Here is a 24,941-nt window from a genome sequence, read left to right on the forward strand (position 1 = left end):
ACAGACGGGAGGATGATCAGAGGACTCACCATATAAACAGCCCTGGCAAGGGTCAGTCGAGTTTTCTGTCCTCCGCTAAGAGTCAATCCATTTTCTCCCACTTCAGTCATATCACCATGTGGCAATACCTTCAGAAATTTTTGAGAACTACACATTCAACATAATCACCCAAACTCTAGGCAAAGCATAGCTCTTTACGAATTTTATAGCAACTATATTCTATGTTTACTTTTTGATGTGTTGAGGTTTAAAATAGTCCCCATTTTCTTTTTCTTTTTTTTAAGTGGCTGCTGCATCGAGGTTTAGCTTCCTTCTTAAACTGTCCTTTCTCCTTTCCCCTGTGTTCCCACTGTTGTCCACCTTTTCTATGTTGTCTGAGTCTTGCCCTGAGGCTATGTGAGAGCATGTGTGGCAGATCTGCTCAAGTCCATTCATTAAATATTTCCTCACTGACTCTGAGTTTTCCATTTTGTTTCAAGTAGTTACTGAAAAAGTAGTTATCATACTTTGAGGTCATCCGAGAGAGCACAGGCCTCAATCACAGCCTGGTAGAATTCCAGATCAAGGTCTTTTCCAAACAGGATGTTATCCCGAACTGATGCATGCTGGATCCACGGCTCCTGAGACACCAGACCGAAGCCAGCCTCTCTGTCTGCAACATATACAACTCCACTCAACCTGCAGGGGTAGGAAGATGATGAGTAGATACTTGTAATATTTTAAGTCATACTTATCAGCATATACCTGTTGAGTTCTCCACTTAGAGCAGCCAGTAACGAACTCTTTCCACAGCCCACCTTTCCCACCACAACAACCAGCGAGCCCTACAGGACAGACAAGTGTTCATTTTTAGCGAGGCCAAAAAAATCAATTATTAAACAACAAACACATTTATTACATTTTCGTCCCCCCCTCCATTTGAAGGGGGAACAAATGTTGTCTGATGTCATCTGAATCACCACGTATAATTTAATCCCCTACTACCCTCCAGAACAAATCATTGTTTTATGTGGACACTAATATCTCCATGGACATCTCATTGTGACTGTGGAAATGCACTTCTGTTTTCTGGAAAAAGCTTACCACTTAATAGGAAAAGGTGGATGACATTGATTGGTTACTTTTATATCATGTTCCAAACACACTTACAAATAATTTAAAAACTTAATGCATTGGTGCCTCGCACTGACATTATGCAACATTTCATCTGCAAAAGGGAAGAGGTTGCACTTCAAGTGCACTTGCACCATGGATATTAGACAATGCACTTGAGATGATTTAAATAAGGCTCTATATGTTAAGACACGGCTTGAACCTTGGCTATGTGTAGATTGAGGTTGTGCAACAGTAGACTCCCTTTAGCAGTTGTTGTTTCCACTTCTTTGGGATCATTTGGCTCCAGCCAGGAAAACGTTCCCTGGCTCAACAGGACAGATGTCTGACTGTCTTCAGGAGACACTACGACAGATACAGTAAATTTCAAAATGGGTGGATATATGATGATATATTTAGAATATTTAATCGCTATAGGTGAAAATAAACAGGATTCTGTGATACCTTTTTATACATAAATCTAATGCAACATTTTTGGTTGTAACGGCAATACCATTGCAAAATTGTAAATTGAAGTAAAATGAAATGTTGTCTCTTAGATGGATGCTAAGAGATATGACAAATGAATGCTGTGGCTTTGTCTGTGATGAAACACAAACTTCAGAGCATACCTTGAGTGTAGTACGCCTGCAAATCCTGATCAGTCAGTTTGAAGAAACACTGGATTCGCTCCAGAGACACTTTGGCCTCCAGAATGCCATTAAGTACCCAGGGGAAGGAGTTGAGGGGGACGATTAACATTCCTACCAGAGCCAGAGTGGTGAACGCCTGCACAGGCCAAAGTCTGACATTAGTTACCACTTCACTCCCAAATATAACAAACCTGAAAACATGAAAGAAGATGTAATCTTCATTCAGAGACGGAGATGAAGAGGAAGTAATTAGTGATTCTCATGACTGATTATTGAGTATAAAGACAAAAATCTGAGGCTCAATTTAATGAATAAAGATAAGATATACAAAACTAAGAAAGGGATCGATTATCAGACATTCAGCATTTTTCCACATTTTTCCCATGTTGCATTTCTCTGTTTTCCTTTGTAAATTATAAATAATGAAGCAGTTTATTTGATTAACAAACAAACAAATAATTTCAGTCATTATCTTCTCATGGCCATGCTGACGGGAAATGTAAAGTGAAGTCATCTGTTGAACAAATTTTTCACAGCAGAACAATGTTGCAAAATTGTCCTCATCAACAATCTGGGATCGTGTGAAATATGAAGGTTTGGATAAAACATCTTCAGGTGTTGCAGTGCTGTTTGGTGGGCTAAAATAACTTCCACTTACATTTTTGACAGTTTTCTCCATGTTTAGAAAAAAACAAGATTATAAATAAACAATATAAATTCAAATATAAATTTAAAATGATTACCTTGGCTGCAGTCAGCTGATGTCCTAGCTGTACATAAGTGACAAAGGTGAGAATGGAGATGATGACAGGTAGAGCCGCCCAAGTGTAGACACACATGGCATCCAGGTACTTGATGGCCTTGAGGTGGGTCAGCTCCTCTTTACGACAGTCTGTGACCCTGTGATTGAAATGAGGCTCCCAGTTGTAGAATTTGATGACACGAATGCCAAAGAGGATCTCTGTCATTAACTGGGAAAGGAAACACACAAAGTGAAGACTGAAGCCTGAAAGTCAACTTTCTCCTGGTGACCAGAGAGACAGGTCCCAGTTCAGTCAGAGCATCAAATTTTGAATTCCATTTTGCATATACTAATCTTACAAAAACCTGATAATACATAGATATGTGAACAATTGCTTTAATTTCTGACTGCACAAAATATATTGATTCTGAGTACCTTTTCTTGTCTTTACGCTTCTGTGTTTTTCCAACTGCTGTATGCCAATTATCATATAAGTTCATTGAGTCAAACTCCTTGTGCATGTTCATAAACTAAACCAATAATTCCAACCAATACTACATAAGCCAAGTCCTGAAAACACAATGCCTTCAGCTCCCACAATCAATGACACTGAGGTATAAAAGCCTATAAACGACAAGTGCACTGCAATTTCTTGTTTTATGTCATTTGTGTATATATTCAAATTTAGGAATGTTTATCTGAAAATATGAAATCCTTACCGCAACACGCTTGTCCTTGAACCTTAGCATGTGTTTGTTGTTGCTAAGGATACGGGAAGCAAGAAACTTGTTGAATGGCACCAGCAGTAGTGCCACACCGAGCCCTCCGAGGAAAGCCAGGCCTACCTGCAAGTATAGCAAGTAGAGGGTAACAATAAACTGGAAAGGGAGGCTCCACAGCTCATGAAAGCTGTTGAAGAAGTTGATCACGCGATCTGTGTCTGTACTCATTAAGTTCACAACTGCTCCCAGACTGAAGCTGGCTAGGCTGCTGCTGCTGACCTGGAGGACTTTGCTGTAGATGGCGGACATAAGAGCGGCACGTACTGACAGTGCCACCTTGGAGACCTCAAAAACAAAGATATTTTGGAAGACAGAAGCCAGAAAAGTGGTGGCAAAGAGCCCCAGGGCATACCAGGCCCCTGTGCTTGCTGGAGATCCGTCTTCCTCCATGTAGGTCACCAGACCACTGAGAAGCAGCGGACCTGCAAAGCTCAGAATTTTGACCAAAACCTTCAGTGCACCAAGGATGTAGTACCACAACCCAAACGCCTTGTGCAGCACCCGCAGCAGTCTCACATCGCCCCCCACTTCCAATGGTTCCTCCTGGTAGTTTGAACTCCAGGTTCCTCTCATGAGATTTCTGCTGACTGGCCTGGGCCACTGATTCTGTCTATTACTGAGTGAAGTCCTTTGTCTGCAAGTTTCCCAGCACTGGTGGAAGTATCGAAAAACAACCTTCGTCTGTAGTTTCTGAGGTAAGTGATACACATCGGATGGTTTGTCCAGCTCCCCTCTCTTCCCTCGTTTGAGGAGAGGAGTCAACCACAGGTAGAAGAGGCGAGAGACACAGCCGCTGCCATCCTCGGCCACCATCTCACTAGTATCTGGCTGGGGGTGCTCTGAGATCAGAGGAGATCCATCCACAGCATTGATATACAAAGTATATCCAGGATCAGGGATGCAGGGAAATATAAATGCCAATAAATAAACCAGGAGGGGGACTGTCCGAACTGAGGCCAACACAAAACGTGATAATTTAAGAGGCTGTGCAAAGTTCATGAATTCCTGATTGTGACAGTAAATGATCAAGGTGATGACTACATTCGGGACAGACAGGAGGACCAGCAGAAACAGTAACAGTGGTCCTCTGGTTCTTCTGAAAATAGTTCTCTGGAGCACCCAGATGGCACTGAAGTGAACCAGCCAGGCAAAGATGGCACAGCTATCCGCTAGAATGTCCAGGTACATGTCCTCCTGCTGGAGGAGGATGACCAGGACAATATCTACGCAGAAGAGCATTGAAGCCAGGAGAGCCGACACAAACCTGAGGTTCCAGCCACAGGGAGATGTCTGGAGGAGGCTGTGTCTGAAAAGAAAATTAAGAAAATACATACAACATATTAACAGCTTATAGATTTGAGTGGATAGGAAATGCTTCCATCATAGAACACAAACAAGGTAATACATTGGGACTTCATGTATAATGACTGCCTGATTGGATATTATTGGAAAATCTTTGCTTAAACACACAATGCTATTCTGTAATTGCTTGATTTACCATAGCATGTCCAATTCTGTTTTTATGTTTTTTAAGGTATTTTTCAGGCATTTGTTACCTCTATTTGATAGAGACAGCCTAAGAGGTGATGGGAAATATGCGAGAGAGAACGGCCATGTGTGGAATTAACCCCACACTGACTGCTGGAGGCCTGCAGTGTCGAATCTACATTCTAACCACAATGGTATCTGCAACCCAGCTCTGGTTTTACACAGCACATTTATGCTTATAATTATATCAGCAAATTTTACATTAATTATTCAAAACATTTTACATTTAAATAATAAAATAAAATCATTAGACTTAAAAAAATTTTTTTTTAAATATTTTGATTGTTTATTTACATGATCCTGAAAAGGTTAACACACTGAAATGCTTGAAATAACTTTACTGAAAAAGCACTCCAGCTCCACGCGACGGCGGACCAAGCGGTCTAGGAAATTGGATGGATGGACTTGTTTTGAAAAAACCTGGAGGAAGCCTTTTTTAAGCTTGAATAAACCGTGAGTACACATGGAAGGGCGACTGACATCTATAACTGCTAGGTGCAGCACACTTATCACTTACCTTGCCATGCTAACGTAGCAGGCACTGAAAATAGAAAGTCCTACATGAGGCAAGACTCCAAGAATGAGTTGATTAAAGCAGAGGCTGACGTGTCCATTCTGCCACACAGGAAAGGGATTCTGTGGATTTGTATGAGAGATCTGCAAGCAGTCCTGCTGGCCCAGTGTACCTCATTCCTGCTCCAATCTATATGCCATCATTGTAAAAAATGAAATGAATTATGAGCCATGAGGGACATGACGAACATTAAGAAATACACAACTTCAGGTGTGTGTTTAAGTAGAAATCTCTCATGTGTTGATGAAACTGATCTTGCAGTAGTTTGGAGTTCAAAATTATTCTGCTTCAAATTCAAAACAGATTCACGCCATAAATTAATTATTCTATAATCACACTTTGGATAATGCTCATAAACCAGAACTTTGCTCATTTTAGCTTCACTGGTGCAGTTTTAGGTGTTTGGACAACATGAGTCACATTACGAAGCAAGTTCAGTACTGCCTCAGAACCTGATTTCTGAAAATAAGTTACCTTAGCAACCGGGCTGTGTGGAACTTGTTTTCCGCAGGAACATCGAGTAAACCAGACTAACCGGAATAACCCTACTTTATCTCATTTGAAGCGCCTGATTTTGTCAAACAGGGCCTACCCGTGTGCCAATGTTCTATCAAGGTTGGGATAGCAATAACAATAATGAAATTACATATGAAAGTTAACGTTCACTCCACAATACAACCAGAGTAAGTAGAGTTGAGGTAAGAATGGATGACAAGTCGCGTCTTCCAGATAGAATGAAATTCCTCGGTCCATTATTGATGACGTATCAAAAAGCTTTTCAAAATAAATGTCCCGTGCAGAAATGAGCTTTTAAGAAAACACAGTGAAGGGTAGTAAGGTGGAGCTTTACTGACAGGAGAAAGTCCCGTGAATCCGCTCCTAGGCAGCCAACACCGGGCGAGAGGCAGAGGGTAAGACGCTAGGTCTTGAACAAATAATCAGAAAAAGCGCAAACTCACATCTACTGGCTGGAAGCAGACTGGACAACAGTCCTACGCAAAGCACAACTATTTAGAGTCTCTAAAACTGGCACAGGGTACAAGAGAGGATTTTACTAGACTGTAGTGTAGAGTGCCAGACTATTACCTGATTTTAAATAACCAATCATCAGTTAGAAAAATGTAGTTTAGAAAATGTCAGATAACAATCATTTTTAAAAATAAAATGAATTATACATTGATTACTGCAAACAAATGTATTATGGTATGGATATCTCACATTTAGGCTTATGCAACCCTAGTCTGAATTAAGGTTTAAATAAATTTAATTATATACTTGACAGCTGAAAGAGATGACACCAGAAATCTGGTATCAAAATCAGGGCTTTGAACGGGTTCATGGAACGAAAAAAAAAACAACCTTTGTATTTTCCTGGAATGAGAACGAAATAAAAAACTTAATTTGTTTTAATGTACTTGGACAAAATCAGTTATTCGAAAAATAGTAACTGGTTAATACCTTCTGTTTTTCCTTCTTGAAAAGGTATCTGTCCTCGTGTTTCTCAATGCGTAATGAGAGCCGAGAGAAGTTGAGGTTTATCACCAGTAGTCAAGGAGAAGGCAGTCCTCCAGTCTTGTTATTAGATTGACACTGTAGTCTGTCAATCTTTAAAAAATGTGTGATTTAGACACCAACTCTAAATCACACATCTAGAGTTAATGCCAGTCCGGCGAACTCTGCTCTGAAATTTTGGAGCTTTGAAACTTTGTTGTTAGCTCTTTATATTTACAAGAAAGTCATTAACCAGAAACGTTGTGCCGTTTCTGTTCGGAAAGAACCAGCTGGCAAAAAACTCTGATTTAAAGCCCCGGTCAAAAGTAGGGAAGCGTAGAGCTGCCAGACCAAGAAAATACAAACCGGGACGTATCTCGTTATTTCGTGATACGTATCACGTTATTTTGTGATAGTATCACGTTATTTTGTGATAGTATCACGTTATTTCGTGATACCTATCACGAAATAACGTGATACGACTTTTTAAAGTGGTTTCATTTACTGTCTGCTGGCCATCAGTAAATCATGGCTCCTTTACATGATGCCTTGAATTATATTTCATGCTTGGCTTGAGACATGGTGAGATTTTACAGTTATTGGGCTCCGTGGATGACATTTATATAAGCATGCGTACCCTAAGACGACATTTGAAAAAGATGGGGCTATACCGGAGGAAAAACGAGTCGGACCCTCTTGAGGTAGCGTCGTTCCTCATTGATGAGCTGGAGGGACACGGCCGGCTGCATGGATACAAGCTCCATCATCTCAACATAACATTCATTCATTCATTCATTCATTCATTCATTCATTCATTCATTCATTCATTCATTCATTCATTCATTCATCTTCTAAACCGCTTCATCCGCAAACGTAGGTCGCGGGGTCAACATAACATCTTATCACGAAATAACGTGATACTATCACGAAATAACGTGATACTATCACGAAATAACGTGATACTATCACGAAATAACGTGATACTATCACGAAATAACGAGATACGTATCACGACATAACGTGATACGTCCCGGTTTTTATTTTCTTGGTCTGGCAGCTCTACCCTTCCGTAATATAGCAGACTTCACACCTTCATCACATTTACAACATCAACAATAACATCCGAAAAAAAAGGGCAGACGGATTGAAGCCAATAGGCTTGTGAAATTACCGTCACCCAGAAACAACAAATATATCTCTCATTACAATATGTAATCAAGAAACTGAGATATTAAAAGTTTTCAACCAGCTCATACATTGAATTTTGACAGACGTTCATACCCTTATCCACTTCTAGATATTAGCCTTTTACCCTAGAGTATAACCATGTTTACATTCTTCCTAGGAACACAAGGTTTGTTAACATCATGGATAGTCAAAACAAGAAGTTGGCCTTGCCAGTGTTCTCCACAAGAATATAATGATCATATTCACCTCTTTCAGCAGTTTTTATACAAGAATTAACCAGTTTGTTGCAGACAGTTTAACAGTTTTACATGGTATTATCTTGTCAAAAGATATCTGTGTGCTCTTTAAAGTCTCAAAGTTAATGTTATCCCATGTTGTCACAATACATGATTTGTTTTGTTTTTTGTTTTGTTTATTAGTCCATGTTTCTGACGTCGTTGATGTTGATTTTTTCAACTGCTCCATGTAATACTTGACGTGTCCAATATTGTAGAGCTCCCAATCTTGAAGTGACTCTGTTCTGATCTTTGGTTTAGTAACAATTCTTGTCCGTCTTTATTGCTCATATTTCACCAACTCCTCTACACTCCTGATCATCATTGTTTTCATCTGGTCTGGTGAAAGCCCCTTTGTTTTGATGAAAGCCCCTTTGTTTTCATGGACTATACATGGAACTTAATCCAGGATATTCTATGCCCTGCAAAATTTGGATGTTAAATTTTTAGAAAAAGATGCAGCTACTCCGTCTACAACAGTCGTCACCAAACTCCAAACACATTCAAGCCGGACAGTCTCACTGACTTCTATGCCACCCTCTCATACTGACTTCTATGCCACCCTCTCATACGACATAATAGGAAAGGGTTATTAATACAGTGCGCCCTTGTTCCTCACGGTTGATGCACTCCACGAACCACACGCAAATTCTGCAATAGAGCGACAATCAGAATCAGAATCAGAAAAGGTTTTATTGCCAAGTACAATAAAAATTACTCTCGAGGAACTTGACGCGGTGTCGGTGCATAGAAAGGCGGAAGAGAATAGTAGTGAGTGAGGAATAGGATAAGAGTACAAAAACTATTTACATTTCACATTACGGTGTGTTTAGACAAACTGTTTATCTTATTATTTATGGTAATTCAAACATTTATGAACCCTCCCCATACTGACATTAAACCACAATCTCTCTGTATTATCTTTTCCCACACTCTTATGGACTGGTTAAGCACTTTTGTGTCTCATTGAGTCGCAGACTGATGGTACATAGCCCAGTTCCAGATGCTGTCAACCAATAGAATGCGCATACAGTTTCACGTGACTGCCTACCAAAAATCCGCGATGAAGTAGTCGTGAGTGTTGATGCTCGAATGCCCGGGGGCGCACTGCATTTGGTTCTGGAAGATTAATGATTACACTTAAGGACCCCTACAATTGTCAGTTTTTCTGTTGCAAACAGACCCCGGACCCCCACCAGAGAAGGGGAAAGTTATGTGGCCCTAACAGGAAAAAGTTTGGAGACCCCTGGTTTAGAAGCATCTTTTTCTCCTACCAGCACTAAATTTAGAGTATTAAAAATCAAACAAGGATGCAATTAGTTTAAATTCTTTATTGAGAGGATGACTGTAGAAAAGGAGCACCTTTTTACAAGTTACAAAATAAACACATGGCTCTCTGGGTTCTGATAAACAAAATAGGCTGCAGAACATCATGACATATAGGCTCGGAAGAGGATAGGCGTTTAATCCACAGAAAGCACACCATCAGTTACATTGACTAAATTTGGGACCTGGGATTTTAAATCATTACACATTAGCTTGGCATATAATGCAATTAAAAAAACAGGAATTTTATGATTGTTGTTACCAGGAATTAAAAACAAAACATTAACTTAAAAAATATTGGGTGCAGCTGTCTAAGGCATTTTCAATTCAATAGAAAAATGATATATAAATCTGATACAAAGCAGGAATGAAGATAATATTTTACTCCCTACACACTGTACAAAATCTATTTCCTTCAGGACTGGTCATGCCAACCACAAAACTAGGCAGCTTAACTTTTTTTTCCCAATATCCTACAAACGTATTCTGTATTGTGTCGACCGGACACGCTGTATTTACATGTTATATTTATAAATTAGAAACAAATAGGAGCAGCCCCCACTCCCACCCTCCCCCACCCCCCTAACTGGCATGACATGTCTTCAGACACATTCTTGAATATATACAGCAAATATTTACCACTTAAGTTTCATCTGTCGACTTAGGGAGATCACGGAGGAAAACTCCCTCAAAATGCTTTAGAATTCATCTGAGTTTAGCTTTTTGGTCAAATTCTATTTTTTTCTTTTCAAAGTTGTTGGTAATTTTTTAATTGGGCAACAGCATCTATTACACGTTTTTCAAAGCATTATAACTTCACAACGAGATGCTGCTGCTACATGCAACATTTACCAAAAAGCTTCTCTCACAATAAGTTGGGTGTCTTACATGAAAAGAACTCCAACAAATGGTCAGACATCCGTATGTTGATTACATCAAAGATGACAAAAAGTATTTTTTCTTGTAAAGCTAAATTTGTTAATTTCTGAGAATACTCTACAGTTGGTCTAATGCTATCTGCATATCAGAAGAAAAGTTAAGTGTTAACTCACCATTAAAGCCATAATTCAGAATCATGCAAAAATTAACAGATCAAAGCCTTGGGAACATTTTCTTTTCATTTTGAGACAATTATCAAGTTTGGCCAAAAAATAGCAAACCTGATTACAATGTATAACTTGTCCAAACAAAGTGATAATGAAAGTAAAGAAGTGCAGAATAATAGGTACAGATGCCAAATCTATACTTTCTTTGAGACAACAGAACTGCATGCCATGATATAAACTCGTGGGTAACACAGGCATGACAATCACCCAAATGAAGAGAACAAAGGTTTGGGAAAGTTTTTTTTTTTTAAGTTCAAGTAAATATAAAAATGTTAGAACGAAACTACGAAAATGCCTATAACATACGTAAGTGTAAAAATCATGTTAAACAGTACCGGTCAAAACCAAATGAGGGTGAAGTACATGCAAGCGAACCTGTCATAGTATCTGGGGGTCATAACATACTATGGTTATGACCATATTATGTTATTGCATGGTATGACCTGATTTAGTGAAGGGAAGAGGGGTGAGTGGGTGTATCGCTGTGGTGTTTCACTTTTCTTGAGATCAATATATAAGTCTTGGCACCCAGAGTCCTTTTTAACACCATTTCTCAAACCATTACAGACAACTCAGATTTCTCCATGATCATCAAATCGGCTCTGTCCCTACATAAAAATACAGCTGAATGTCTCTGCAGTGCTGTTTGAGTAGTGCAGAATTTTTAAATAGCATACATAGTACTGACTTCATACTGGATGAGCTGCTGAGACAACTTACTGGTATTGTCTCCCATGAGTATCTATATAGCATGTTTAAACTTAAAAAAACAAACCTAGATCTACTGAATTCTTAAGTAGAGAATTATCAAAACTGTCATGTTTGACTTTTCTCCTCTTACCACAGATATTATTGATAGTTTAGCCTCCTTGGACTTCTCTGATGTGACATTCTGCTTCACTATGAGCAGTTTACTGATCACAACATATTTGCAGGGGGAACATTTTATGACAGTATGAGAACTTGAACTGTTTTTAGAACATGTGACATTCTACCTACCCCCACCCCAAAAGTTAAATTAATTCCAATTTTTTCTCCCCGTTTACTAAACTATCAGACACAATTTCAAAAAGTCTGTAAGACTGATCCATTTGACTGACACATTCATTTTAATTATTTGCCTTTGGAGATGCCAGAGCTTAGATTTCTGTGCTGGAATAACTCAGGCCAACCTGATCAGTAACATCAAAATATTGTTGTTTTTTACTTCATGGACTTTATTTCCCAATATGTAAATCGGTTTTTAACAATCATGTGAGAAACATGTTATCATTACTAAAATTATGCATAATAAAATGCAATTAAAAGTTGCTAATATTAACTTCTACAGCATTAGCTTGAAAGGAAATTTATGTAACGCGCTCAGATTTTATTTGGGAGGGGGAGGGTTTTACAGGTGTAACATCAGCAGAGGCTTCTGCTGAAACACTAACAACAAATTTATCACTCCATTCAGGCAAAACAAATTTATGTTACACTTACAAAACAATTCCAAAACAAGAAATCATATAGTTGGGGGTATGAAAACTTAAGATGGAACGTGGAGTTCTGTGGTCGTGGTGCTGATGTCTCAATAGTTGTTGCGCTTCCAGTTTATAAATAAGTGATAAATGAGTTGAATGTCTGTCTGAGCGCTCACCCTTTCACTATCTCGTATATTCAACCTGAGCTGCCTCTCAGCTCCTCAATCGAAAGAAGGAAATATAGATAAATTAGTAATGAATCTGCTGGATCAGTCTGCAGTCAACCAGGACGCTTTTCACACTGTATTTGAGGAGCAATGGAGGATATTGGGAGTATGTCTCATGACAGTAGTTACAGATTCTCCATCCTGTGGAAGCGGTCTCCTCTGCTCCTCGTTCCTCTAATACAGTCTTTAGTTTAAGAGTCCTTTTGTGTATAGAGTCAGTATACAGGCAGCTCACAGGTTCTTGGTGTTTATGTGTGTCTTGTAATGCTTCGTCAGATGGTCGCTCCTCATAAAGCGCTTCTGACACTGGCTGCACTCGAAGCGTTTGTCTCCTGTGACGACAAAAGGGAAAAGAAACACGATTATTATTTAAATTTAATTCATGTAATGTTTGGTTTGTGTTTTTAACCACACAGACCTGTGTGTGTCCTTGCATGTCGTTGCAACTCGTCACTGCGTGTGAAGCGTTTCCCGCAGAAAACCCAGTTGCAGACGAAGGGCCTTTCTCCGGTGTGCAGTCGCACATGGGCTCTGAGCAGTGAGGTTTTCCTAAATGTCTTCTCACAGCCAGGAACGTGGCAGATGTGCTTTCTCTTTCCAAGTTCCCCAGGCCTGTACAAACATACGTAATGACATATAGTTTCAACAGCAGAGGTGAGCATTGGACTACAGGCGTGTACAGACATCATGCGACGGCCCAGGTTTGATTCCTACTTTTGAACAGTTTGGTTGAAAAGATATTTGGTTTAGAATTGGCTGAAATGAAAATATGTTGTCAAGAGAATAATGAGTGAAAACTTGAGGCCTTTTGTTTTTAACCTGTCTTTAATAGTGGCTTCCTCAAACTAGCTCCTAGTGCAAGTCCAGTAATTTAATATGCTTTATCATGTTTTAACAATTCATTATTGCATCAGAGAAATAATATCCCAGTCATTCTAAATTTAATATTCTGTGTATAAATGTTGGAAAATAGGTATTTTACAGCCAAGGAACCACTCACCACGCTTATATTATTATTGTACAGCAAAACATAAAATAAGTTTTTATGATAGCAGGTTATTGATTCAACTTTCAACTCCCGGTATTAAACGTATGATGACTTTGGAAAGGGCATGAACAAGATTGGCTTAGCTTTTGCAACTTTTCCATCTGTTTTCATGAATTAGAGACTGATAATTACATCCCGCGAAGCAGTGATGTATTGTAATTGTCAGTTTTTGTTTGTTCGTCTGTTTGTCCATCAAATATCTTCACAACAGTTGCAGAAGGATGAAACAAAAAGCACATTACTCGGGTGGCAAAGGGGATGAAAATGAAATGATGACCTTGAGAAAAGTAGGTCAAGGTCAAATTTCAATTTTTGTACATCTGTACATAAGCTGATCAGGCAGAGAAGAGAACTTAGGAGGAACTGCTGGACATCATGGACAATGTCAGCCACCCTCTGCACACCGTAGCAAACAACCACAGAAGCCTGAGAAACCTGACCAGCCAGAGGATGTGCCTCCCAACATGCAGAACCAACAGACTTAAGAACCCCTTCATCCCCCAAGCAATGAAAATGCTTGGGGGATGAAAGAGAAGAGAGTCCACATAAGAGCTGAGGGATGACATACATAATACATCAAAAACACTGCAAACACTATGAAACTTTACTTTCCTATGCCTATTTATTTGCATATTCTTGGTGGGTTATGGTTGGGGCGGCAGTGGCCCAGCAGTAGAGAAGACATCTTGAAGACAGATTGCCCAGCCATCGGTGGTTTGAGTACCGCTTCCGCCAGGACATCCTCCGGAGTGTGAGCTGACGGTGGGAGGTGTCAGCTCACCTCCTAGCCCTTGAGCAAGTTGCAGTCCCCCCTACAAGCTGCTCACATGGGGCACGATCCCCTATGCGCGACCCGATTACTCTGCTTCCCCCTACTGTTTGTTGTGGATGTTACTAATTGCACACCTACAGGCCCCTAGTGTGTTGTGTTCAGGTGCCTGTATTCAACTACAAATGTATGCATAACCTAACCCATATATGTAACTGCATGCAACTGTAGTGTAAAGTGTGAAAGGCAATTTACCCACTGAGGGATAATAAAGTGGGCTTGCTTTCTTTAATTCTTTCTAGATGTTGGTACTACTTTCTGTGTGCTGGTAACTTTCTGTGTGCTCACTGTGCTGTGTGTAGTGCGACGGAGAAGTACCCTGACGGAACCTCCTTAAGGGATCATTAAAATTTTACTCTACTCTCACTCTCCACTCATTTTTTTGCACATATCTCAGAACCGGATAAGAAAGACGAAACCAAAACTGTTATATACAGGGAGGCAAGGGGATGAAAATTAGATCACAATATTGACCTTGAAAAACTAGGTCAAGGTCAAATTTTCACTTTTATACCTTTTTAGGTGCACATCTCTGAAACCTGATGAAATATAATCACAAAACAAAAAGCAACATTTTCAGGAAGCCAGAGGCACAAAAATGTGTAGGTCAGGGTAAAATTTTGAATCCAAAGATGCCGTGGGAGACTGCCTTGTCTCATACGGTATCTGACAGCAATGAAACAAGCCTTTAGAGACAACCCTTTCTGAGCGTGTCTCTGTGATAAGTTTACTGCAGTTTCAAAATGAGCAGCCTTGATGAACAAGCTGGACAAGTTCCTTTCTTTAGCAAACGCCACATTACCCCACTGGGTATCCTTTCCTTGAGGACTAGGCCTTGTTGTTTTTTCAGATATAACTGACATTTTTTGTGCTCCATACGTATGTGTGTTTGTAACAGAACCTCCGACTGTGCTGCCTAACAGGAAGTTGAGGAAAGCCTCACAGTTTCTTTCTGAAAACTGTAATGTTCATAGTAAGATAGCAACCCAATTTTGTTGTCCTGAAACTGACAACAAATGCAATCAGGGAAATATATATATTTTTGTCTCCTCTTTACACTCACCTCTTGTCTGCATCTTTACAGTTGGGACATATACAGGCCATACGTCGTTTCTTTTCTCCAGGCTGCTGACCAGGTAGCTCCAGTGTGAGGGTCTGGTCTACCTGGATGGCGGGCTGGCCTTGTGCTGTTGTCAGCTGAAGTCCTCCACCCTGCATTGTCTGGACTGTGAGGTGTTGTTGGCCTACCAAAAATAATGACAAACACACTGTTATGTAGTGTGATAAAGCAGGGCTCTTGCCAGGACAGTAAAAACTCTATTATTAGACAACTAGCTGACTTTTTTTTTTGTGAAATTAGGTTGACATTCCAATGACTGATATTTTACATAATGCAGACACATGAAAAACTAGTATTTGCAGTGAAGATATGATTCCTTCTTTATTTCTTCTCCCTGACATCATCCATCTTCTTCTCCACTGACTCGATGTTTTCTGTGGAAGCTACCACTTCTTGGGCTTTGACCCAGGTTTCATCCACATACCTGAACCTGATGGTCTAAAACAGCAGTCCCCAACCTTTTTTATGCCATGGACCGCTTTCATCCATGACAATATTTCCATAATCAACATCTCTGTTAACAAAATAACTGTAAGAAATAATTATATTAAAAACTCAATTGAAGTGACTGCACTGATGAGTTTTTTTTTTAAACTTAACGACTTACAAATCAGTGCTTCAACGTAGGAGAAATACTGATCACTTCCAATAAAAGGGTGAACAAGTCAATCAAATATTATTAATTACAACAATAAGAATTATTCAGTTTAATTTTCGGTTTGTTCTTTTCTTTCCAGACATGTTATTACAGCAGACTTCACTTTCATGAGTGTTGGAATATCAACAACAACATCCAAAAAGAAAAAAAAAAAGGTTGATGGGCAGAAGCCATTGGTTTGTAAAATTAGTGGTTGGGGACTGCTGATCTAGGGGTAACAGGAGACATGACACCTGAAGTGTGTTCCGGACGTCCGGTCTACTCCGCAATTTGGTTTACTTTACAGTCACTACAGAAAATCCCGCTCCACAAAGACAGGAGGTTGGAAATGGGAGCAGGGTTTTCGATACTTTTTGGGCGATCTCAGGATAATCTGTCTTGACTTTAATCCAGAACACTGGTGCAGTTGTGGGGACTTCATTATGTGGGCTGATAACCTCTCACGTGACCAAGACCTGTCAAGCGGGGCATTCGTCTGTGCATCATTCCGCACAAATGTCACTTTTCAAAATAAAACATCTTTCAGACTCTGAAATAAATAGAACAGAAGTAATGTTAAGTATTTTTTCTTTCTGTGCGGCCCGGTATCAAATGACCCACGGACTCGTAGCAGTCCACGGCTCGGTGGTTGGGGATCACTACTCTAACAGACCACCAAAAGCACACTGTTTGACTATCATCATACATGATTTTGTAACACATTAATAGGTCCCTACCACACTACTAATCTCGTGACTAGTACTACATATGCAGGTGCAGTTGCTTCTACAAGAGCAAAAATTTAGTATTAAATTGGAAAGGTTGATTCTGGCAAGGCAGCCTTAAAACCCATAAGAAGCACATGGGCAAGGCCAGAGCATCCTTTTTCCCTCACCACTTACCAACAGCTATTACTACAATAAGCGATTGCGCATCAACGATTGCAGCTCTACCTCATAGCAGATTTTTGGTTGGCAGTCACGTGATACCGTACACATATTCTATTGGCTGACAGCATCTGGAAGTGCGCTTGTTCTGTCAGTCTCAGACTGTTTAAAGCAGCGGTCCCCAACCTTTTTTGCGCCACGGACCGGGTTTCATCTAAGACAATATTTTCACGGACCGGTCTTCATTTGCTCGATAATTGTTAATGACGCCAGGACAGCTGTAGTCTAATAATAAATCGTCCGCAGTGGTTTTATGTAAAATGTAGACATCAACAGACAATAAACAAACTTGTTTTCATAAATTGATAATCAACATCTCTATTTCGTCTCTGTAAACAAAATAATTATAAGAAATAATTACATTAAAAACTCGATTCAAGTGACTGCACTAATGAGGTTTATTTTGAAATTTCGTGACTTACAATCAGTGCATTCAACGCAGGAGAAATGTTGATCATTTCCAATAGAAAGGTGAACAAGTCAATCAAATAATAGTAATTACAATAATGAGAATTAGTGGATGGGGACTGCTGATCTAGGGGTAACGGGAGACAATGACACCTGAAGTGTGTACCATATGTCCGGTCTAATCCGCAGTTTGGTTTGGTTTTCAGACACAGCAGAAAATCGCTTCACAAAGACAGAAGGTTGAAAATGGAAGCAGGGTTTTCGATACTTTTTGGGCGATCTCAGGATAATCTGCCTTGACTTTAATCCAGAACACTGGTGCGTTTATGGGCGCTTCATTGTGTGTGTTGATAACCTGTCACATGACCCAGACCTGTCAAGCGGTTAGGGTTAGGGTTAGGGTACCAAATGACCCGTGGACCGGTACCCGGGGATTGGGGACCACTGGTTTAAAGCACAGAAGTGCTTTAAACAGTCGATAGGAGTGTGGGAAATGTAATTCTGTACAGATAAAAAGTGGTTTAATATCAGTATGGGGAGGGTTCATAACATTTAAATTACCGTAAATACTAAGAACAGTTTGTCGCTCAATCGCAGAATTCGTATGTGGTTCCTGGAACACATTAACCGTGAGGAACGAGGGCGCACTGTATTGTATTCTTATATCATTAACAGTGTTATTGCAAATACTGTGTACTGTTATTCTTTTACAATTCAGCAAGTTCTCTCTGAGTGGTAAAGTAATCATGGTTTGATTAATATGAATGATTTGATTAATATGGAAAATTAATGGACCAATTCAATCCTCCAAACATGTATAACTAATTTTAAGTTACATAAATAATGATAACGTATGAAAAAAGCACAAGTCATGAAACACACGAGCTTCATCTTTACTCCGCAAACCAGAATGAGTTCTCAGCTTATGTTGTATCCATCCACCAAGTAGCAGTGGTGTCCTGAAACATGGCTCATATCTCAGATTTTCGCCCGCATGTCGTACAAAAGTATGGACAGGGTGACGGCTTGCATCTCAAAAACTCATGTCGAGGAGCTCATATCTCAAGGTACGTCTTCTTTTCCTTCTGGCTTTTCCCTTCGGGGTCGCCACAGCGAATCAGTTACCTCCATCTAACCCTGTCTTCTGCATCCTCTTCAGTCACACCAACTACCTTCATGTCCTCTTTCATTACATCCATAAACATCCAGGTACTACTATAGCTATGCAGCTCTGTAGTGGTCTAGCAGAGTGGTGAAAAACATTAGCAGAGTGGTGAAAAAGGCTACCTGACACTTGCTCTATCAGAAGCATCTAAATGAAAAAATATATAGTACCTCGATCAATGATACTTCAACATGAAAAAACTAAAAATGCAAGGAACAAAAACACTGATGCCAATTAATGGAAAACTATGTGACTTGACTGACTTTAACTACATAAATAATGTGATGATTTGAGATACTACATCAACAAGTAGGAAATTAACTTAAGACTAACCCAGATGAATCCTGAAACTATTGTACTTTGAACACCAGTTCAGGCCTGAACCATGGATGTTTACTTTGGATTTTGCTTGAATCCTTGAGCCCTTGCCCTATTCCTGGAAGAATTTTAGGTCAGCCATGTCTTCGAATAATGATTACAAGGATCTCCACTTGTAGAAAAAGCATCTTGTCACAGATACTTAGAAATATAGTATTTTCCACACTATAAGGCACACCAAAAAGCCTATAATTTTCTCATAAACCATAAGCCTTACAATCCGATGCTCCTTACATGTGGATTAATCTTAATATTGGTTAAAAACAAGATCGCTGAAAAATGGCCAGCAGTCTGGCCTGCAGTCATGCCACACTACGCCACCAGGGGGTGCCGTCAGGGGACACTCTGGTTGGTAGTCTGGCTGGACTACAGCCCCTGACTACGGTAGTCAGGGGGTGTTGCCGAAGTGCCAGCTCTTACTGACTTGTTCTTTGACCGGAGAGCAGCCTGCGGAGAGCACCGGAGACAGTTCAGTCTTCTGGCATTTAATTAATCACTTGCAGCATTATAGAACTTAATTTCTTCATGAACGACTCGGTTTTGGTACGGGCGAACAGCCTCTGTGTAACATATCAGTAACTCGCGGCACCTGGCTAAAGAAAAAAAAGGTACCTGACAAAAGATAAACATCACGATAACGTAGCAAAACATAGTGAAATATTGCAATTCTATTAATGAAGTTTGACTGACTTATCTCAGTATTTCCCAACCACTGTGTCGTCGGAAATAACCCACTTTAAACTAATTGGTCTAAAAACAGCCTGTAAACATTTGGAGATGCCGTGTTGAATTATACCTTGCATCTACTAGTCAAACCGGGTCGACGTTGAAATTGTGTTGGTCTGGCAAAGCAAACCGTTGGAAGGTTGCACAGACTTCAAAGTCAACTTTACCCTTACTACCGTTGTCCAAGAGGTCACCTCACATCATTTTGCTCTCAACGAAGTAAAAATTGTACATAAGTAACATCTTTCAACTTGAGTAATTTGTTTATTACTCACTGATTTAAGCAATCACTTAATTGTCCTGGGCAGTGTAGGTTTGCAACTATTCAGAGTCTCATGTATTTTACCTTCATTTTCTTCCTTATCTCCTGAAATTTACGTATCCATCCATCCATTTTCCTTCACCACTCAATGACGCCAATGTACCGCGGAGCCACACAGAGACAGACAAGCATGCACGCACACACTCACACACTACGGTCAATATGGGACTGGCCAATTAACCTGAAGTGCATGGGGGGTTTTTTTGGAGGTAGGAGGAATCCGGAGAGCCCCTAAAGAATCCACGCAGACACGGGACAACATGCAAACTTCGCACAGTGTGGTGTGCAAACCCAAACCACCTTGCTATGCGGCGACAGCGCTACACACTGCACCAACGTGCCACCGTCCTGGAATTTATTTTCATTTTAACGTTAAAAGCTGAAAGTTACCTGACAACTTCATACTAGTGAAAATGGTTGATTAAAGGAACAATTAGGCACTAATGTGTTAAGTCTAAGTTACCAGTTATCAGTGCCATTTTGCAGATTTATTAATTTAGTTTTCATGGGGGAAATATATTTTTGCACTGTTGTTTTAAGTATTGTAGAGGTATAATAATAGCAATACTTTGGGCTGTTCAATGAAAGATTGTTATCAAATCTGACCTGCCCAAACAGAAGAACGATTCTGAAAGACTTTCTCTTTTAATTTTAAAACACTAACAGCAGACCCAAAAAGTTTTATCACCCTTTTCTATGTTACGCATAAAATTCCATATATGTTCTTTCATGTTATTGTTTTCACAAACTGCACAAGGACAAGATCGTTTTGTGTCAAATATATCTCAAAGTCAAGCTCAAAATTATAACTGAACATGATGCAGTGTATTGTTCCTCACTTTGTCTACTATGCTTTGCTTTCCCCAAGTAAAAGGGTACAACAGATCTATTAAGTAAACACAATGGGAAATTAATTCTTTGCAAAACATCTGCATTATGTACATAATTGTTTCCAACAAAAATAAGGACCTGTGATAATTTGTATGTCAAATGACAATTTCTCTTTTATGCCCATTTGAATCTGATGTGCAAAAATGCTTCCAAGTTTTGGAAAGGGCACAGGACTGAAAACGTTGTAACATTTTGGGGAACACCTTGTTAATGAAGATAACTTTCAGCAGGTTTATACCATGATTGAGTAAAAAAATAAAAGCGTCCCAGAGGACTTTCAGTCTTTCAGTACTCTGAAAGACTGTTTAGGACTATGTTTCTCAAAATAAAATATCATTGGGAAAATCCTTGCATACAGTACATAATACAGTGGTACCTCTACTTACGAAATTAATTGGTTCTGGAATAAATTTCATAAGTAGAAAATTTCGTAAGTAGACTCGTTTTCCATGCAAATGCCCTAATCCGTTCCAAGCCCCCAAAAATTCAGACAGAAATGTTCTATAAAGCATAAAAATGCATCAAAACATGTAACAAATACATGTTAGGATTAGAACTACGTGATGTCCTTAGGAAGAGGCTGCTGACCCTCCGCCGAGCAGAGTGGCATAGGAGGCGGGCTAAGGAGAGAGCCAAAAGACATGCTGCATTCCTAGCTAACCCCCTCGGATTTACCAAACAGCTGCTAGACCAGAAGCGCAGTGGCCAGCTCACATGCTCCAAAGAAGAAGTAGACATCTACCTTCATGACACCTACAGTGACGCAGCCCGGGAGGACGACCTAGGTGAATGCAGAGCCCTGATCGACCCACCTGCACCAACCACTGAATTGAACACCAAGGTTCCCAGTTGGAGAGAAGTCCAAACGGTGATCAAGGTTGCTAGAAACAACTCAGCACCTGGACCCAATGGTGTACTTTACCTGGTGTACAAGCGGTGCCCCAAGCTTCTGCACCGTCTGTGGAAGATCCTTAGGGTGATCTGGAGGAGGGGAACAGTCGCCCATCTCTCTGCTTAATGTCGAGGGGAAAATATTTTTCAGCATTCTTTCCCACCGGCTGTCAGACTACCTCTTGAAGAACCAGTACATCGACCCCTCTGTGCAAAAGGGGGTATCCCAGGGGTTCCAGGGTGCCTTGAATACAGTGGCGTGGTGACACAACTGATCAGAGAGGCTCGAGAGGGGAAAGGAGATCTAGCTGTACTATGGCTGGACCTAGCCAATGCGTACGGCTCCATACCCCACAAGCTAGTAGAGGTGTCATTGGAGAGGCACCATGTCCCTTGCAACATCAAAGTCCTCATCATGGATTTACTACAACAGCTTCTGCCTGAGGTTCACCTCTGGCACAGTCACATCTGAGCGGCAACGCCTGGAGAAAGGGATCATCACCGGATGTACCATTTCAGTGATACTCTTTGCCCTGGCCATGAACATTCTGGTCAAGTCTGCCGAGCCAGAGTGCAGAGGCCCCAAATCCAAGCCGGGAATCCGTCAGCCCCCCATCGCGTTTATGGACAACCTGACAGCAACAACAGTGTCAGTCCCAGGATGCGCTTCAAGCCTGAAAAATCCAGGTCTCTAGTCCTGAAGAGAGGCAAGGTGACTGAACGCTTCCACTTCTCTCTAGGAGGTACCCACATTCCATCAGTCACAGAGAAACCTGTGAAGAGCCTCAGAAAAACCTTCCGACTGCTCCCTAAAGGATGCCGCTTCCATCAGGGCAACCAATGAACAGCTGGAGAGTTGGCTGACTGCAGTACAAAAGTCAGGTCTTCCGGGGAAATTCAAGGCGTGGGTATACCAGCATGGCATCCTGCCAAGGATTCTGTGGCCATTGCTGGTGTATGAGTTTCCCATCTCCACTGTGGAAGGGTTTGAGAGGAGGGTCAGCAGCCGCCTGCGATGTTGGCTGGGTCTGCCTAGAAGCCTAAGCAGCATCGCCCTTTATGGCAACAAGAACAAGCTGACGCTCCCCATCAATAGCCTTACTGATGAGTTTATGGTCGCCAGAGCGAGGGAGGTTCTCCAGTACAGGGAATCCAAGGATCCAAAGGTTTCCCAAGCAGGAATTGAGGTGAGGACCGGCAGAAAGAGGAGGGCGAAGGAATCCGTGGACCTGGCAGAGTCACAGCTGTGCCACAAAGAACTTACGGGAGCGGTGGCTACCAGCCGTGCAGGACTGGGAACCATTCTAACAACCCAGTACAACAAGCTCAAGGGCAATGAGGCGGAACCAGGTCCAGCTCAAGGTGAGGGCCGGAATCGAAGAGCAGCGTACAAGCCAGTGGGTGGGATTGGGGCAACAGGGTGTGTGGACCACATGGGAGGAAGCCACGGACAGAAAGATCTTGTGGAACGAGCTGTGGAGGGCCGAACCCCTCCCCATGAAATTCCTCATTCAGTCGGTCTATGATATTCTGCCCAGCCCATCAAACCTCTTCTGTTGGGGCAAGGTTGAAACTCCTGCATTTCCCTTGTGCTTCAGGTTAATTGGCCCGTCCCAAATTGCCCATAGGAGCGAGTGTATGTTTCTATGTCTTTGTATGTGGCTCCGCGTTGCACTGGTGTTGTGCCCGGAGTGTCCCCCGCCTCATGCCCTATGCCAGCTGGGATATGCTCCAGCTCCCCGTGACCCGCTACAGCGGATACAGCGGTGGTACATGAAAGTCGGAATGTCTTCGAAACTAGAGGCAATATTTTCCTGCTGAGAAATTTCGTAAGTAGAGGTACCACTGTATAATTAAAAGATTCAGATAATCTAGAGAAATCTGTGTACAAAACCAAACGAATGAAAACCAAAACAAGATGACCATGATCTTTGGGCCCACCACAGTTAGAACAGATGTGATTCTGCCATGATAAAAACCACTGCATTTTCTCAGGAAGATGTCTAAAAGCCTTTTTTTGTGAACAAATTTTTTTTGCTGCATCCACAACTAACAGGTCCTTTACTTTACACAAAAGAGGTAAACCACCCATAAACCGGATCCAGAAACAGTGCTGGTTTCACTGGGCTGGAACTCATTTAAGATGATAAAACTGTACATCAATTATGAGAAAACATTGTGCTTACAAATTGTTATCTGAAATGTGTTGCTGGAATCAAACTCTATATGAGAATTTAAATTACACAAACAATTGTCTCCATTTCAGGATTTGAAATGTTGTCTTTGTATTATTGTCAATTATAAATAAGGTTAAATCTGTAATCATTTGTATTTTCCATTGTCAATAGTTTTGTATTTTGTGTCACTCATGTTCTTTGAGGACCTAAAACCTGTGAAGACACAAAGAAGGTAACATTTTGCATGTTTTCCTTAAATTTACTTACCAAAAAACAAAATCAGGTGGTCCTGAAGAAATCCTCTAGGAAGCTTTCTCAAAACTGATTTCATATGGAATGACAATGCAAGTCAACCTCCCGTGTTTACTGCTGGTATATCCTTCCTGTTGCCTGGACATGGTCACATCAGTCCAAATTTTGTTTTGTTTTGTCAAAAAAATACTACTCAATTACTTTTATTTAATGGTCCTGCTGGCTAGTGGGTGGTATCTTCCATACATGCTTTTTGCTTATATATTTGTGTTGTTCATTATGTAGTTCACGTGAAAATTGAATGATACAATTCTGTAAATCTCAAGGGGATAATTGAAGTGCATGTAGTCCTCAAGATTCAAACATCTGACTTACAAACATTTGTAGATGCAAACCATTGCGTGCCACCATATCTGACTAATGTAGTTCCCCTTACTGCCGCACCCCTGCCGAGCAGCACCGGTGCGCATCTTCAACACTAATCTCCACCAGTTGGTTCTTGTAAATATCTCTGAGAACATCTCAGAGCACCAGGTTTCGTACCTCCTTGGATACTTTAAAGTTTATTGTGGCTGATAAAGCAAAGGCTCGTGCCAGTAGTATTGGCAAGAAGCATGAGGTAAGTGATGATAGTGATAATGGCGACAATCTCTCCGATGACAACCCTGCCTCTCACTGACAAT

General features: G+C 40.7%; 2 protein-coding genes across 11 annotated transcripts in view; both read right to left on the reverse strand.

Annotated features, from left to right (window-relative positions):
* The window catches only part of abcc10 (ATP-binding cassette, sub-family C (CFTR/MRP), member 10), a 40,935-nt gene extending 34,829 nt beyond the window's left edge, over window positions 1–6,106 (reverse strand). For all 4 annotated transcript variants that reach the window (XR_011036892.1, XR_011036893.1, XM_068321179.1 and 1 more), the window contains exons 1-9: window positions 5,866–6,106; window positions 5,335–5,520; window positions 3,207–4,575; window positions 2,489–2,716; window positions 1,725–1,881; window positions 1,316–1,458; window positions 745–824; window positions 507–678; window positions 30–128 (exon numbers count right to left, since the gene is read on the reverse strand). Coding sequence is in view for 2 of the 4 variants with exons in the window: in XM_068321179.1 (XP_068177280.1) it covers window positions 30–128; window positions 507–678; window positions 745–824; window positions 1,316–1,458; window positions 1,725–1,881; window positions 2,489–2,716; window positions 3,207–4,575; window positions 5,335–5,342 (2,256 nt within the window). In the remaining 2 variants the exon portion in view is untranslated. The remainder of the gene's footprint in view (window positions 1–29; window positions 129–506; window positions 679–744; window positions 825–1,315; window positions 1,459–1,724; window positions 1,882–2,488; window positions 2,717–3,206; window positions 4,576–5,334; window positions 5,521–5,865) is intronic.
* A 3,555-nt stretch (window positions 6,107–9,661) lies between these two features.
* sp2 (sp2 transcription factor) overlaps window positions 9,662–24,941 on the reverse strand; it is a 29,901-nt gene continuing 14,621 nt past the window's right edge. For all 7 annotated transcript variants that reach the window (XM_068321195.1, XM_068321189.1, XM_068321190.1 and 4 more), the window contains exons 6-8: window positions 15,408–15,588; window positions 12,886–13,079; window positions 9,662–12,799 (exon numbers count right to left, since the gene is read on the reverse strand). In XM_068321195.1, coding sequence (XP_068177296.1) covers window positions 12,699–12,799; window positions 12,886–13,079; window positions 15,408–15,588 — 476 coding nt within the window. In that variant the 3' untranslated portion in view covers window positions 9,662–12,698. The remainder of the gene's footprint in view (window positions 12,800–12,885; window positions 13,080–15,407; window positions 15,589–24,941) is intronic.

Source organism: Antennarius striatus, chromosome 8, assembly GCF_040054535.1.
Source record: "Antennarius striatus isolate MH-2024 chromosome 8, ASM4005453v1, whole genome shotgun sequence".
NCBI classification, from domain to species: domain Eukaryota; kingdom Metazoa; phylum Chordata; class Actinopteri; order Lophiiformes; family Antennariidae; genus Antennarius; species Antennarius striatus.